Source organism: Liolophura sinensis, chromosome 6 (genome assembly GCF_032854445.1).
Source record: "Liolophura sinensis isolate JHLJ2023 chromosome 6, CUHK_Ljap_v2, whole genome shotgun sequence".
Classification (NCBI taxonomy): domain Eukaryota; kingdom Metazoa; phylum Mollusca; class Polyplacophora; order Chitonida; family Chitonidae; genus Liolophura; species Liolophura sinensis.
The window spans coordinates 5,093,619-5,111,828 of NC_088300.1; the positions used below are offsets into that span (position 1 = coordinate 5,093,619).

The window sequence follows — 18,210 nt, forward strand, 5'->3', positions numbered from 1 at the left end:
ATTTTACACCAGTAAGCTTCAAGTTGAAGATATCAACAACATGGGGGGCAGCCGAAAACACGTGGGGCGTTCTGGTAAACGCAAAAGACAGCAAGGTCATCAGAAACTGTTCACTAAAACACAGAAAAAGCATTTGAAAGAGTTTGGAGAAACCCATCCTGCTGATGAAAGGTATTTGTTGGTTCAAAATCTTACAAAACACACTAAATTCACATTACATCCACGAAGCCGTGCCTACAAACAGTAGACATGTGCCATGTAGCATAGGCTGTATACGGCCAACTAAGATATTCTGGTATTCTTCAATTAGCACCGGGTGACTTTCATACTCCCGTCATTCCAGTATAAAGAGAGATGTGAAATAACCGCCTGAGGATAATTGCAGAAGAGTGCACTGTAGGACTATGTTTTAAAACTGTAAACATACACACCAACAAAATCTTTGTGCTAGTACTAGTATAGACCCAAACTGAACAATCCTCATCTGTTTGTATGCTACTCCCTAGTCAACATAGATGGACTAGCAGCCACACTGAATATGACAGTGTGCAGCTTTTGCGCTAATGTGCAGGTAATAGGCCTACAATATATATTCAGCGCAAATGTTAGTTGAAGCGTTCCAATTATATTCATAGTTTCAAGTGCTGGAGTGTGTTGTAAAGAGCAGATGATAAATAACATGGAGCTAACTGGGTGAAATGTTGATTTTTGCTGATTCCTAAAGTTCAAAGTACTACATCAAAGGTGGAATGAAACAGTCATATACTTGAAGGCTAGACACATTCTGATTATTTTTCCAGAAAGAATTTCTTACCTGAAAGCTATATTTTTCATTTTTTTGTGCTAAAACCTTATTCAATGCCTATCTCACTAGAGTTAAATTCGCTTTGTTTTCACCTCCAGTACTTTAGTCACATGACTAACGAGTGTGCTGATTAGCTCAGAGCAGCTTTGACATTACTGCAAAACTATGAATATGTTTTGGAATGTGCTTGTGCTATGTATAGTTTTCAAACTTCACTTTGTCAGACATTTGGGTTATTTCTGTTGAGAAATGTTCACATCTACATACCTAGCCAATAACACAGGCTAAGTAACCTTATTTGTTCCTTCGCTAGGCCTCCTAGTGGTGTTATATTGTGATCATTGTGTTTCCTTGCAATGATTTGGTTTAATCCCTTTTAGAAGAATGAATGAATGAATGAGTTCTTGGGGTTTAATGTTATACTTAGCAATTTTTCAGCCATATGACGACAAGGTGTCATTGGGTGTGTGTACACATGTTGTATCTTCTTGTGGCAGGCCCAATCCATGAAGCCAAAGTGCTGCCGCCATTGAAGTATTATGCCAAAGACACCAGAAATAACACACCCCACCCGGCCACAAGCATTGATGTTTCCTTGCTCTATCCTCATGTGCTGAGCCTCATGCTAGGCAACAGCAAGTACCACTTTTGAAGTCTTTGGTATGATCCAAGCCGGGCTTGATCCCGGGGTCTCCCAACTTCAAGGCTGATGCTCTAACTATTAGGCCAGCGAAGCATTCCTTTTAGAAGACATGCATCCCCAGTCCCCTCTTTTAACCATTATATTGTGATATTTTGGTATAATAATAAAAGTCTGTAAGCAGCACAGATAATTGTGTTTATTCAGACATTGTTTAATTATTCCATCCATTGTTGGGCCGGTGTCAGTATAATGTGACTGGGTCACAACTCAACTCACTCAAGTCGGTGTATTTTGAAACATGGCTGAAAAATGATTTTTTTTATTTTGACTGGGTTACCTTCCCAAGATGTTAGGCAAACTTCAGATGTCAGATTAGTCCCGACACGGTATTGTGTTCTAGTCATACACCCCCCCCACCCCCACCCTCCATGTAAGTTCAGCTCTGCCATACAGATTGTTGGGAATTATGAATGCTTATAATACTTTATTGATGGAAAGGAAGGTCGTATTTGACCAGTGGCAGATTTCCCCTTATAATTCTCTTACAATAAATTCAACCACCTATGCAGCCAATATCTGGAAACATTCTACGAGAACTATTGGGCTTAGAGAAATAATAGCACAGTTTTATGATGTATGCATTACTTTCACTGAAAAAAGTGCTTTAGTGGTTGAAAAGGTTAAAGATTTACAGTAATTGTCTTTTTTTTTTTTCAGAAAATACAAGCCCAGAAGGTTTAGTTAGGAACTTAGGAATCAAAAGCAACTTGTTTTTTGTATTTAGCTGAATCAACTCAAAAATTTTGAATGTCTGTCAGCAATGTGCCCCTTCAACTGTCTTATATAACCACTTAAAGGTATCAGATGTCATTATATTTGACCTAGACTTTCCTTTGCATTTTAAAATGGCAGTGACTTCTGTTTGAAAGAATATTTTGAAATAAATGAAGAAAAATTGGCCCCTGGAAAATATGTATTGAATATATATATCCCCTTCACTGTATTAATTCTGTTCATAAATTCTTCTATGCAGGTTTAGGATGACTTCAGGATTATTCTGCATTCAGCATGAATTTGTAGCCCCCTAGTCTACACATAAAACCACTGTCAACTGCCAAGTTTGTACTGTACATCAAACTTTGAACTATGTCCTTTCACCATGCATTTGTTATTAAAATGTGTGGTTTTAGATGCCATAGAGACATAATTTTTCTTAACTGAAAACACCCGTTTTAAATATTGACAAGGAATTCCAGTTTTAGTTTCAAGTTTGCATCATGACTGTGTGTGAAATATATACCTGTAAAGCAAGGTTTTGGCTGCATTAAGTGTGTTTTCATACTTACAGGGACAATGTCAGAAAATACCAGAAGGTGGAAGATTTGCCTGAAGGAGAAAGTGAGGTTTGTGTTGCATGTATATGTTTATTGCAAAGGGTATTTTTTCACTGTGTGGTATGTACAAGTGTGTGTGATGGCTACCTTTGTATAATTGGGCCCATTTTTTCCATCCACCAACTAGACTGTTGTACAACCACAGTAGTGTCAAGAAAAGTTAGGAGCAAAAAGTGAGAGCTAAAGAAAACAAATTAAGGTTACATCACAAAAAGTGTTTCCAACCCCAAACACAGCTTTTACAATAGCAGTGGTATGAGTTCAAATCCAGCTCATGCTAGCTTCATTTTCTGTGGCAAGGCCTGTCAGTAACCTGTGGTTGGTTGTGGGTTTTCCTTTCCTCCCACCATAATGCTGGCCACCCCTCGTGTAAGTGAAGTATTCTTCAGTACGGTGTAAAATTCCAATTAAATAAATAAATTACTTAAATAATGTCTTCATAGGTGAATAAGTGTATAAGGAAATAAAGGTGATGTGAGGTCGGAGTACCTTTCCACTGACAGAATGGTTCATTCAACCCACCCTGCACTTCAGACATTTGACAGCATTTAATTCAGTGCAAAAAAGATCTAAAGTAACAGTAAACAAGTAAACAGATGTGTAGAGACAGTCTTGATTGGCCTTTCTCCTGGATGCTCACTTCGTTTTTATTTGGTCATTTCCTTTAATGAGATATTCGTGCAAAACACACATGAAATTGTAGTTCACTGAAAGTCTTATGTTAAATATAATTTGACAGCATGGATAGTTTTATTTGGTTCAGTGTTATTTATAACTAAGCATCCATTAGGGATTGACACCAATGATGGTTACTATCTTTGTCAGGCCGAGTCAGAGAGTTCCAGTGAATCTGAAGAGGAGACAGATTACCAAAAGCTGGTGGCCACAATATCACGGACAAACTCATCTCACAATGAGAGAACAAGTTAGATACATGTAGTGTTGACATGAACAGTTGGACTGCCTGTTACAAAAATAGGGCAGTGATATACTGGAGTTGTTTCTCTATCTGCTAATTTCTCTATCTGCTTATCTCTCTTTGTTCTTGTCCCTCTTTCTTTCAGCTCACTTCTTTTTGCTTATCTCTCCTTCAGCTCAGCTGTCTTTCTGCCTATCTTTGTGCTCATCTCTGCTCACTTTTCTCTCTGCTCTGCTCTGCTCACTTTTCTCTCTGCTCTGCTTACATCTCTCGGCTCATCTGTCCGCTTATCTCAATTCATCAAACGGGCCCAGGTAGCACAGTTGGTAGAGCGTCCGCTTCGGGAGCGGTAGATTCAGAATCAATCCTGGGTCAAGTCATACCTAAGACTTTAAAAGAGGAAGTTGCAACTTCCTGGCTTGGTGTTCAGCATGAAGGGGATAGTGAACCGACTGGTTGACCCGTATCAGTATAATGGCTATTGCCTTCGGTGAGTCGTCTCAATGAAGCAGCACTAGATGAAGGAGCGGTGGAAATCTGTCCTGCAACAAGGAGGCTCATTACATACACCCTCAGGATTCCTTCATCGTCATATGACTGAAAAATTGTTGAGTACAACGTTAAACCCCAAGCACTAACTCATTCACTCAATTCATCAAATTCCCAACACCTTAGGGAAACAATTCTCGTGGGGCAGCTTGTATAAAATGATTGTAAGCCATACATCAGGGTTGTAGCCTTAGCCTACAATAAATACCCTCTTGCACAAATGGATGGTAAGCTAAAATAGTTGTAATTGACAATCAAAAATTACAGTCGGATCAACCCAGTTGTAAATATTTACAGTCACCCCAAAATTCCTGTTAAGTAGAAATACTTGCCTTAGGTATACTGTTAGTAATTTTGGACTCAGTTTGCAAAAATGCGCAATGTTATTGTTTTGTTACCATGCTTTACATGTTGTTGTTCACTGCTGAATCATTATGAGGCCAAAATTAAAAAATTATGTGGTTGATGTTGCGCAACAGGCCTTTCAAAGAGGCCTGGACCAAAATTCCTTTTTAATATTTTTGCTCTATGTCATATTCTTTTATTTTATTTCACAACCTACAGATAGTCGTGGGTTTCCGCCCAGTTTCCTCCCACCATAATGCTGGCCGCCGTCATATAAGTGAAATATTTTCGAGTATGGCATAAAACACCAATCAAATAAATAAATACATGTTTTATTTCATTTAATTTTTTTTTTTTCGCAAATCATTTGAAATATAAAATTTCCTTAGTCCGAAAATCCGGTCTCAGGCTGGCTTATATTTACTAATGCATGGAAACCACTGCCATCTTTAGCCCAGATGACATGAGTACCCGATTATGACATTGTATCTGTATTCAGCTACCCCATCGGCAAAGCTTGCTGCATACACAATACTTAATGTCCAAATCCACGTAATACATGGTCTATCCACAAGCTGCATGTATGACATTTATACACCTTTTGCAACCGTTGACACTTGACCTTTATTTGGTATTTCCTCAGAAAATCTGATTTTGAAAATGAGGTTTGCTTTGAGCTACTCACCGCATGATGCCATCTACCCAATTGACCGAAATTAGTATGTCATTCACACTGATGTCTATTGAGAATCTGACATCATGTAGAAGTATATCACAAGTTATTTAAGTATTCTGATGTATTGAACAGCTCATCATGCAAAGGTGGACAACGATGTTGTTTTCAAAGCTAATTGTTGAGTGAAGCAGAAATATGAATGCTTGTAAAATGACAAGAAATTGATGCTGTGACTGCGCGTTTTTTTTTTTTTTTGCACCACCTAAACGTCAACCACATGTACGCATGTGCTGCACGCAAAAACAACTGCACGCTTGTGAGCAGAAAGCGAGACATTAGGGAATTACCACTCGTATACACCACCAAATGAGATAAAATTTGTCCAGAAGACCATGAAGCCATTGGCAAATGTAGGCCTATTGGACTTGACTTTTGCAGATAACCTGGAAGTCCTTTTTTCATTGTATTTTCATTCTGCCGAGAAAGTCGATGGGAGGCTCTGTTCCCAAATACATGTTTTACTATAAATAGTAAATTCTAATAATTTCCTCTCCTGCTGTTGAACAAAGCCAGCCTTATAGTGCTTCGAAAGGTAGATGTGAAGCCTATGAAGTGTTTTCACCCGTATCCATTTGGATACCCGTAAAATAGTGCTACAGCAAAATATAACTGCTCACTTCTCGCCAACTTCCCATAAACTGTCATTGAGATGATCGCCAGATGCTGAGAAAACGTTGATGGAAATGTAAAGAGTGCAGAGGTTAATGGTTCTAAAGACGCAGACCAACACCCATTTATGAGGTTCGTCAGATGTGCCCTTTATTTTGTGACCAAAGGGTACACACATTATCCCGTAAATCCCCCAGTAGTGACACAAACTGCCCACTGTAAACTCAGAATGAAAATACCACCATTCAAAACCTTGAAACGGCATGTGTAGCACCAAAAGCCAAAGGTGACGTGGCTGCTAACGGGTTTCCATTCATTTTAATGCAGACGGTAGGATGTTATCTGCATCTGTCAGATCAACAATAACAGTGAAAACTTGCAATATGTTTCTCGGATGATGACAGTCTGTTGCCAGTCAAAAACAATATGGCAGCTTATGCAATCAACCACAGTCTCAGAGCATCATGGGTATCACAGTTTTACAACCAGTTCAGCTTAACAACGCAACACAGGAACAGGGCACAACATCAGTTAGCTATTGCTTATAAAAATTAAATAATAGCTAGAGACTATACTCAGAAAAATCTACAGATTTCCAAAAAGTAGAAACTCAAGGTACAAGGTGTAACCATGAGAACCACTCGAAGCATCTGTAACTTACCTCATCCTACGGAAGCCTGTATCTGACATAATCAAACCATACGCCTATTACAGATAGAAACTGTATCTGTTTACTGATAACATTGTTGTAAAGTAGAAACAATGGTAGCGACACTAGAAAGGGCAGGTGCATTTCTAAATTTTCATGCAACACAACATGATTTTGGCTCTCTTCCTCAGGTATAAATGTTTTGGGTAGTGTAAATTAGGTCAAAGCTGGTACTTTCACTCTTTATACTTTTAGGCAAGCAAGTACATTGAATGATGTATTGAAGACAGAATAAATATTTGATCCTTCACATGAAGGAAGAATCCCCTAAATCTCACAAAGTTTAGTAGGAAAGTTAGGAAAATGGAACCAGATTTCTCAGTACAGATTTTATTTTACTAAGTCATGAGTTTCCACTTCACTCCGTCAGAAGTATCAGCTGGACAGGATTTTGGTTATATTGTCATATGCTCGCCCCCTCTGTACAGGACCTGAAAATGCTAGCTTAAACTGTTGACTTTTTTTTTTTTTTTTTTGATTGGTGTTTTATGCCGTACTCAAGAATATTTCACTTATACGACGGCGGCCAGCATTATGGTGGGTGGAAACCGGGCAGAGCCCGGGGGAAACCCACGACCATCCGCAGGTTGCTGACAGACCTTCTCACGTACGGCCGGAGAGGAAGCCAGCATGAGCTGGACTTGAACTCACAGCGACCGCATTGGTGAGAGACTCCTGGGTCATTACGCTGCGCTAGCGCTTTAACCGACTGAGCCACGGAGGCCCCTAACTGTTGACTTAAATTATGCCATAGTTCTCTTAAAAACTTTTAACAAATGTTTACATATTAGTTTTATTGTAAGGATCTAAGAATGTTTATTTTGAGAATTACCAAGTATATGGTGATATAATTTAGTGCTGTGTTCTGATCATTGTTGAGAAAGTTTATTTCTGATTAATCATTTGAACGGGATTCTACGATTGTTCTTCCCTTCTGTGAAAAAAACAAAAAAAAAATGTGCTCTGTCTACTGTCTTTTGATATAAAGGGCTTGGAACATCAAACAAAGAATATTTTAATTTTGGCCTGATGTAGAACTTTTTGAAACTGAAGGCAAGATAGTTTATTGACAGTTACATTGTCCATTTACAAGTCATCTTCATGAACAAGTCAAATTTGGCCCACAGTCACAATTGTAACTTCACAGTAGCCTTAAGATCCCTCTATGCAAGCAACACAATTAATTTTTAAGTCAATTACGGGCCCTCCGTGGCTCAGTTGGTTAGCGCGCTAGCGCAGCGTAATGACCCAGGAGTCTCTCACCAATGTGGTCGCTGTGAGTTCAAGTCCAGCCCATGCTGGCTTCCTCTCCGGCTGTATGTGGGAAGGTCTGCCAGCAACCTGGGGATGGTCGTGGGTTTCCTCCGGGCTGTGCCCAGTTTCCACCTACCATAATGCTGGCCACTGTCGTATAAGTGAAATATTCTTGAGTACGACGTAAAACACCAATCAAATAAATAATAAGTCAGTTGTAGGGTCTACAATTGATTGTAGCTACAATCTCTTTGTGCGAGCAGGCCCTTAATATTACAGTGTATTCTGAACACAGCATACAACATACGTGTCCCTTATTTCAGCTTCAGAGGAGTCTGCTGATGAGAGTGACTCAGGGTCTGACGACAGCGATAATCACAATGTGAAAGATGACTCAGACATGGAGCAGGTAATGTCTGTCATGGCTACATGCATGTGTATTTCAACACTGTCATTAGCCCATGGCATAGAGATGAAGTGACATGATCGAATCAGGTTCTTGGTGGATAAGGGCTATATGTCAGAAAGTGGCCCAGTACTTTGTGATGTGTGGTGGTTTTGCTATCTTTTCACCCATTGAAACCAAAACTTAGATGCACTTGTAAGGGATTTAATTATTTATTCGAGTTTTATGCAATACCCACGAATATGTGGTGGAAGGAAACTAGGCAGAGCCCAGATGACACCCACGGCCATCCGCAGGTTGTTGGCAGACCGTCTCACATACGAGTGGAGAGACACATGTACGCGAGGTGATCTTCATTGATCTCGCAGCTTTACATCTGAATCATTCACAGCATGCTTATGTGTGCACATCTCAACAAGCTGTGCTCATCAAAGCAGGTTGGATTGTTACTGCTTAGATTTGGTTTACTCCATACATAACTTGTAATATTGATGTAGTGTTGTATGAATCATATATTCTACGTTACGTGGATTTCATGGACGAGGTCAGAACTCGGACTCATTAGATTTTACCCTGATACCATCTACATGCAGACTGTAGAAAAGTCTCGCCAGTTGACAGGTCAAGACAGATTTGATGGATTTATTATACTGACCTTTACTCCAAATTGAAAAACATTCCCATTGTTGGATTGGTCAGATTAATAGGTTGAGGAAACCAAAATGTAAAAAACAGTTAATTTTCTGCAAGTAGTTATATTATAAACATGATTAGTAAAACCGCATTGTTCAGTGTTGATCTCTGATCAACACAATGCTTCTGTCACGCAGATTCCAGGAGATGACGATAAGGAGTTGTCTAATGATGATAACACAATGGAAGGTGATAAAGGAGATGAAGAAGAGGAGGATGATAATACTGATGGAAATGCTCAGGAATTGTGTTTGAAGGAATCAGGTGAAGTGTTTTAACTGACAGTTTTATTAGTGCTGTACTGAGCTTTATATTTTAAGTTTGTGCTTTCATCCTGTAAAGACTGAAGTACAGCATTATTTAATGATCCTCATACACTGTATGATGGTGCAGTTGCCACATGGACCTGGTGTATCAAACATGGCAACACAGAGTAAAAACAATCATCACAACATTCAAGTTCACATGCTTGTGTTCGGGACATGCTATGATTGAAACTAAGCTTGTGCAAATGGCCACTATTGCTCTACCCACTTTTAATCTAATATTGGTGGTATATGTCTTTTTCACCATGATGTAGATCATGCACTTTCCTAGTTTTCGACTTACATTTGACCAAGAACTTGCATATGGTCATGGATTTCCATCTGGCTTTGTCCATTTTCCTATCATAATGCTGGCTGCCGTTGTATAAGTGAAATATTCTTGGGTATGGCTTAAACACCAATCAAACAAGTAAATTTATAAATACATCTTCAGACTTCAGCTTTAAAAGTACTCTTTTTATCACTCCAAAAATGTATTTCCTGCATACACATTCACTGGTATGATATTCAGTGAAATATCTGTTGTTTTTCATTGAAATTTTGCGTCAAAATTTTGTTTGATATGAAGGACATCATAAATATTAAATTTTCCCTTTCAGACCCTTTTACCAAACACTTTGAGTTTGATCTGCCAGACAAATTTGCTGAGGAGCTTTCCACAACCAAAATTTGGAACAAAGAGAATGTGAAGGTATTGACAGATGAGATTATTGGGTGTAGGACCCAAGTTGATGCAGTAGCTAGAAAAAGTAATTTTTTTTTCATATTGTTAAAGTTAGACTTGCCACTTGTAGACCATATATGAAATGAAATATCCACTGGTCATAAAATGTACATGTGCTTGCAGTTTTAAGAATCAAGTGACTTGCTTATGTTCTGTAAGAAATTGTAACCCATATGAACGTCTGTTTCTACTCTTATTTATTTTCTTCTGGTTCTTCAGATCCCACATTTAGGAAAAGCTCTCTGTTCCTGGCCAAGTGATGACTTTCGACAAACTGTGGAGAAAGCTGAGAAAGACTTAAAGAGACTTCATGTAAGTGTTACCCATATAGCTGACATATATATAAGATACAAGACATTTTGGGTAAAATCTTCTTGTTTTTTTTTACTTGACAGACATGCAAAATAATTAGATCAATATAACAGACTTATGAATTGAGTTTCTAAACGAGAATGTGTTTACATTGATGGGGCTTAACTTCTGTAGAATTCATGTTGACACAACATGCTAAGGCCTTCTAGCTGTAGTGATATTACTTATTACTGCAGTCTTATCAGTTCAGCCCAACCAGGCTTTTTTTAGCTATGTTAGTAAAGCTCACTCCATGAAACAGGCTCGTTCAGCTACATTGACACAGCTCACCCCATGAGCAAGGCTCCTTCATCTGTATTGATACAGCTTACCCCATGAACCAGGCTTATCCAGCTATATCATTACAGGGCACCAAATGAACCAGGCTTCTCCAGCTATATTGTTACAGCTTACCAAATGAAGCAGGATTCTCCAGCTGTATCGTTACAGCTCACCAAATGAACCAGGCTTCTCCAGCTGTATCGATAGAGCTCACTCCATGGACCAGGCTTCTCCAGTTTATAGATACAGCTCACCTCATGAACCAGGCTTCTCCAGCTGTATCAATAGAGCTTACCCCATGAACCATGCTTATCCAGCTATATCAACACAGCTCACCTCATGAACCAGGATTCTCCAGCTATATTCATACAGCTCACCCCGTGAACAAGGCTCCTTCATCTGTATTGATACAGCTCACCCCATGAACCAGGCTTATCCAGCTGTATCGTTACAGCTCACCAAATGAACTAGGCTTCTCCAGCTATATCATTACAACTCACCAAATAAACCAGGCTTCTCCAGCTGTATCGTTACAGCTCACCAAATGAACCAGGCTTCTCCAGCTGTACCCTTAGAGCACACCCCATGGACCAGGCTTCTCCAGTTTATCGATACACCTTACCCCATGAACCAGGCTTATCCAGCTATATCAACACAGCTCACCTCATGAAGCATGTTTATCTAGCTATATTCATACAGCTCACCCCATGAACCAAGCTCCTTCATCTGTGTTGATGCAGCTCACCAAATGAACTAGGCTTCTCCAGCTATATCGTTACAACTCACCAAATAAACCAGGCTTCTCCAGCTATATCGTTACAGCTCACCAAATGAACCAGGCTTCTCCAGCTGTACCCTTAGAGCACACCCCATGGACCAGGCTTCTCCAGTTTATCGATACACCTTACCCCATGAACCAGGCTTATCCAGCTATATCAACACAGCTCACCTCATGAAGCATGTTTATCTAGCTATATTCATACAGCTCACCCCATGAACCAAGCTCCTTCTTCTGTGTTGATGCAGCTCACCACATGAACAAGGCTCCTTCAGCTATGTTGATATAGCTCACCAAATGAACCAAGGCTCCTTCAGTTATATTAAAACAGTTCACTCGTTGAACCAGGAGTACGACGTTAAACCCCAAGCACTCACTCACTCGTTGAACCAGGCTTCTCCAGCTATATCGTTACAGCTCACTCACACGAACCAAGTTTCTCCAACTATATTGATACAGCTCACCTCATGAACCAGGTTTCTCCAGCTATATCGATACAGCTCACCCCATGAACAAGGCTTATCCAGCTATATTGATACAGCTCACCCCTTGAACCAGGCTTCTCCAGCTATATCAATATATCTCACCTCATGAGCCAGACTTCAGCTATATCGATACAGCTCATCCTATTAACCAGGCTTTTCCAACTGTATTGATACAGATCGCCCCATGAACTGCGCTACTTCGGCTGTATTGTTACAGCTCACCTCATGAGCCAGCCTTCTCCAACTATATTGATACAGATCACCCGATGAACTGAGCTCCTTCAGCTATATTGATTCAGTTCTCCTCATAAACCAGGTTTCTCCAGTTATATCGATACAGCTCACTCCCACGAACCTGGTTTCTCCAGCTATATTTATACAGCTCACCTCATGAACCAGGTTTCTCCAGCTATATTGATACAGCTCACCCCATGAATCAGGCTTCTCCAGCTATATCGATACAGTTCACCCCATCAACCAGGCTTCTCCAGCTATATCAATACAGCTCACCTCATGAGCCAGGCTTCTCCAGCTGTATCGAAACAGCTCATCCTATTAACCTGGCTTTTCCAACTATATTGATACAAATCACCCCATGAACTGGGCTCCTTCAGCTATATTGTTACAGCTCACACAAGGAACCAGGCTTCTCCACCTATGTTGATACAGCTCACACCATGACCCAGATTCCTTCAGCTGTATTGATACAGCTCACCCCATGAATAAGGCTCCTTCGGCTATGTTGATACAGCTCATCACATGAACCAAGCTCCTTCAGCTATGTTGATACAGCTCATCACATGAACCAAGCTTCTTCAGCTATGTTGATACAGCTCATCACATGAACCAGGCTCCTTCAGCTGTGTTGATACAGCTCATCACATGAACCAGGCTCCTTCAGCTATGTTGATACAGCTCACCCCATGAATAAGGCTCCTTCGGCTATGTTGATACAGCTCATCACATGAACCAGGCTCCCTCAGCTATGTTGATACAGCTCATCACTTGAACCAGGCTCCTTCAGCTATGTTGATACAGCTCATCACATGAACCAGGCTCCTTCAGCTATGTTGATACAGCTCATCACATGAAACAGGCTCCTTCAGCTATGTTCATACAGCTCACCCCATGAATAAGGCTCCTTCGGCTATGTTGATACAGCTCATCACATGAACCAGGCTCCTTCAACTATGTTGATACAGCTCATCACATGAACCAGGCTTCACCATAACAATACAGAGCCGGGCATCTTCAGGTCATCCGTTTGTTAACATAACTGGCAAATGCCGTCACCTAGCTGCAGTTTAATATTGATTGCATATGAGTACATGTCTGTATATGACATTTATTTGCAGGTTAAGCACAAGTTATGTCAACAATTGTTGGGTTGTAATCAGAAGTGGTGCACAGTTACTCCCCCTTTAGGAGGTATGTATACTGGAAAATAGTTGTAAAACATTGTCAGCTTGGATTCTTGCCTTTTAATGGTGTCATAAAGATAATCATATTTGCATTTTACAAATTTCCACTGTGTGTGCGGATTAGTCAAACACATAGGCAACCCATCAACGTTAGACAGTACACAGCTTTAAGATGTGTATACTGACAGTATTGAATGCGAAGTGCGAATTTATTCCCAAAATACACTTTATGAATACCCATACAGGTACATGTATTTTGAAGTATGTCTGAATGTTGTGTCCCATCTGTACCCCTGTATTTTATTTCAAAATGTATTTTTTCTCTTAATTACGAGCACAAAAAGGAACCTATGTAACCTGTATAAAGCTCTATGTAAATGTTCGACCAAACTTTTGTGGGGTAATTTTATTGTTATGTAACTACCGTAATTCATTGACCTTTTCGATGAGCACTCGTGGTGGGAATGCTCAAGGGAAAGTTGACAAAATTAGGTCATCAGCTGAAGGGGAATGTGATTAGAGAAGTTGAATAGCGCACCGTGGATGGTTTAATAGCGCACTGCGGGTGGTTGATGGTTCTCACCCGAATACCAAATACACGTGTCAACTGGCGGGCGATGTGTATGGATACACCTTTGCCACTGAAGGAGCAGCGTAGGCTTTGGGCAGTCAGTCTGATTCAAACACACCAGGCAAAAATGTAGGCCCCTTTGCCCAGGTGATTTCCCGAGCCACATCGCCTGTTGTGTAGGATCATTGTTCACTAGGGGCAATGAGGTACCGCGAAACACTGTAATAGCCTATTACACAACTTAATTTGTTGTATAAGCTCATCTGTGAAGTTTGTGCAGAGGCCAACAGCACACATGCAGGTATAGCGAACATGATAGCGAGACACTAAAATTGTACTCAGACCTTGGTCGTTCTTGATAACGAGGCAATGCAACATGAGGCAAAATTAATTGTCTATCGCCTGTAACATGATGGACACACTAAAATCAGTGTGACTCGAACATTTTTCAGGGTTTCTGTGAACTTTTTTTTCCTTTCATTAGATTGAACGCAACACTGTGTTAAAAACTAGCCACTGTGCTACTCCGACTTAAGAAATTAGACTCAACATGTTTCCTCTCGTAAGAAAACCCACTTGGTTTGCATCAAAACATACATACGTCTTGAACTTCGTGATCTAGCGATGGCATTCTTTGTGTGGAAATTTGCAGGAGGAAGGGTGAGTCTAAAACTGACGGGGTGTATTCAGATATAAAGAGCTGAGTTGTATTGATAAGCAGATCGCAACGTCGCTGAGCTCTGGGTACAGCCTTTGAAGTTTCAACATTGTGTTTGTAGAGCCCGTCAATCACAGCAGAGACCCAATCTGACCACCTGTTCTTTTGGTAATTGTTTTGAATTCTACCTGAATTTACATGTAAGTTTGGTGAATATCTTTGTATATACACCTATACTGGTATGTGACTTTATGATAGCTTTACTGAAATGGTTTAGTGACAAACTCAAACCCAAAGTCCAAATTAAAATACAAAGAATCTTCATTAGGAACATGACAATTGATGGTAGGTAAAATTTTGAGCCTCCGTCTGCTAGTGTACATTTGGTGGAAGATTTTACAATCGTGTTGACTTATTTTTTTTCCAAGGTGTGGATCATTGAAAATAAATTCATCTAATTGGTCAATGTTGAATTCTATTGAAGAATGTTGAAGACTTAAACACATAACTGAGTTCCCAGAAAATGCGAGTAGGAATGGATGTAGTGTTGCATTAACACAATGTTTACAATTGTTGCAATATAAAGCAGGTATAAATGGATATCCATTTCCACATATGAGAACACAGTGTTCAACCCGTGCATGTGGAATTTATCATCGCCATTTCATGGAATCGGGAATGTCTGGAAATTCCTCTCATCTAACACTTCTGAAATGTGTGAGGCTTGGAAAATTTCCCCCTGTATTTTATGGGAAGTTAAGGACAGATGCTTGTATGCTGATGTGTTACATTTATTTCTGGGACCGTGAACAGACAACACTGTTCCCCGTATTATGCATTCACCAATGCAGTGTAGCTGACAGCCAGAGAAGCCGTTGTTAACTTGCTAGTTAGACTGGAACATGCTTTGAGACAATATCAGAATTGACGGGTTTCTAAAGAACTGTGGCTTGATACTTCCTTCATTTTAATTGATGGATAAAAATAAAGGTGTGGTCAAGCCTGTACCCACTGGACTGCTTTTATCCAAGCATGTGCACTGCACTCCTGACTAGCCATCGGTCGAGATGAGAAAACAATCACCCCACTCCACCCCACCACTGCGGCACCATTTTAAGTTTCGATCATTAGATGTGAAAGTGACAAATTTCACTGTCTGACACACAGGTGTGGCTTGACAGCTGTTGGTCGAAAAGGTCAGCGAACTACGGTACTATAAAGTAACTCTGCAACTTTCACATGGTGTTATGCTAATGTCTTGCCTCTGTGTTTCCAGAGCCTCTTACAAGCCAACAGTTAGAACTGTTCAAGATCATTAATACTTACCAGGTAGGTTCTAAATGTAGCATCAATGCTGCAAGTTTGCCTTTTGAATGATCTAACAGATAGAGTAATCACGTGAACAAGTTCAAGCATAAAAGTGTACATCTATCCTTAAAAAGCACTTTGCATTCTTCTGTTTTTCTGGTCAAAGATAAAATTAGGTAACACTGAACATCAGAACCTCATTTGTCCGTGTCTTTTTGTTATAGGATTTATATTTCCCGGAGAGAAGTGTTCAGAATGGGGAACAGATCCGCCTGGTCTATTGTCTTCATGCGCTGAACCATGTGCTTAAGTAAGTCTTGATAATTACAGGTACCAGGATTAGATATAATAGATATGGCACAAAGCAGAGTTGCTCAGGTGTCACTCTGTTGTAGAAGTTGTTGTATTCATGTTCAGGAAGAAAATGTTAGCGATACATGGAACACTTTCTTAATATTTTTTAATATGAGGTATATGATGTGGCCTGACATATAAGTACAAAAAACGTCTCAGCCTTCTTTTTGGAAGGTGGAAAATTGGCTTTAAGCTAAGTTTTCCTATTGCCCCAGCAGTCAGTCTGGAAATTAAGTAGCCTGCTGTGGGGATATCAACAGTGAGAGTTGTTAAAACAACATTTGAGGAGAAAAAAACAAATTGGAGATGCTATTAAAAGCTTTTTGCCATATCTTTCTTCATTTTCTTTTAAACCATACTCTTCCTTTTATAGTACCTATTCATGTATCCTTTAAATTTGTTCATCATATAGACTGATGTCAGAACATATACATATATATGAGGTCACAGGCTCAAATCCAGCCCTTGCTGATTTGGCTCTGACTTAACATCAGGAGGTTTGTCATCTACACGTACTTGTGCTTGTCATGGTCTAATGATAAACCGGACCAGTGAATTTTGGGGTATGGCTTAAAATACCATGAAAATGAGTAAAAAGATAGTGTGCTGAGGTGTGTAATTTTTTATTAAGAGTCTTTTGAAACGATGATATTGAGAGTTGTTTGTATTTCTGTTATCACCAGGACAAGAGGTCGCATTGTGGCTCACAACACCAAGATCAAGACCAAATCCACCCCTGTCCCAGACAACGTGTAAGCTTTGCTGTTTCTGAATGCATTGGCATGGAATGAATGTTTTGTCTTCATGCATTTGACTGGCCCGGATAGCACAGTTGGTAGAGCGTCCGCTTCGCGACCGGTAGATCCAGGATCAATCCTTGATCGAGTCACACCTAATACTTTAAAAGAGGAAGTTGTAACTTCTATCCCCGTTCAGCATGAAGGGGATAGTGCAACAACTGGTTGACCCGTATCAGTATAATGGCTCGGGTGGTGCGGCTTACTTGCCTTCGGTAAATCGTCTCAGTGAAGCAGCACTAGATAAAAGAGCGGTGGAAATCCGTCCTGCTACAAGGAGGCACATTACACGTACATGCACCCTAAGGATTCCTTCGTCGTCATATGACTGAAAAATTGTTAAGTACGACGTTAAACCCCAAGCACTCACTCACGCTTCATGCATTTAGCTAGCGAAATGTGAAGCCATGATTTGCACTGTCAGATCTGAGAAAACACAGCTATTTTATGCAGAGCTGAGCTGTTCCTGTAACAAAACATGCATCTTTTACTTCACTGTGTTGGCAGATAGAGAGTTTAATTTGCAGTAAGTAGCCAAGCATGGAATTCACCAAAGAGTAAGGAGCCAGCTTCATGGGGGATTTGGCTGACTCCGTAATATACTGTCTTTGATTGGTTGGAATTTAACCTGTCCGCTAGTAAAACAGCTGTTATCCAATTGAATGTAGTTTGGCCAGGCGGTAAAAGTGAAAGAAAAGTACAACATGTGCTGGCTTCCAGGAGCAGTTGCTATGATACACTCCATCCCATTGGCTCTGTCTCTGATATTGACCAATCAGTGAGCTTCTGACAAATTGTCGGAAATGTCACATGTGATCAACAACGTAATGGCCATTTGACAGCTATAGTCATGGTAGTGGTTCTGATGGGCTACAGATGACGATTAAAACTAAAACATATCCAAAACTAAAGAAAAGATAGCAACATGGAACTATGGAAAATGTTTTGGTGGCTATTACTATTTAATAAGTAGTGATGAAACATTGGAAGCAGCAGAAATCGGGATGACTTTAAAAAATAAAAGTTTGCTTGAAAATTGGATCACATCTACACTGGAGTTTTGGAACTAAAGGGAAGATTTTATTGTGACATG

General features: G+C 40.0%; 1 protein-coding gene across 1 annotated transcript in view; it reads left to right on the forward strand.

Moving 5' to 3' along the window:
• Window positions 1–39: 39 nt before the first annotated feature.
• Window positions 40–18,210, forward strand: part of LOC135467982 (U3 small nucleolar RNA-associated protein 25 homolog) — a 35,638-nt gene continuing 17,467 nt past the window's right edge. The window contains exons 1-11 of the mRNA XM_064745956.1: window positions 40–171; window positions 2,797–2,851; window positions 3,668–3,767; window positions 8,287–8,372; window positions 9,200–9,326; window positions 9,988–10,079; window positions 10,332–10,424; window positions 13,364–13,436; window positions 15,935–15,987; window positions 16,191–16,276; window positions 17,004–17,072. Of these exons, the coding sequence (XP_064602026.1) occupies window positions 41–171; window positions 2,797–2,851; window positions 3,668–3,767; window positions 8,287–8,372; window positions 9,200–9,326; window positions 9,988–10,079; window positions 10,332–10,424; window positions 13,364–13,436; window positions 15,935–15,987; window positions 16,191–16,276; window positions 17,004–17,072 (965 nt within the window). The 5' untranslated portion in view covers window position 40. The remainder of the gene's footprint in view (window positions 172–2,796; window positions 2,852–3,667; window positions 3,768–8,286; window positions 8,373–9,199; window positions 9,327–9,987; window positions 10,080–10,331; window positions 10,425–13,363; window positions 13,437–15,934; window positions 15,988–16,190; window positions 16,277–17,003; window positions 17,073–18,210) is intronic.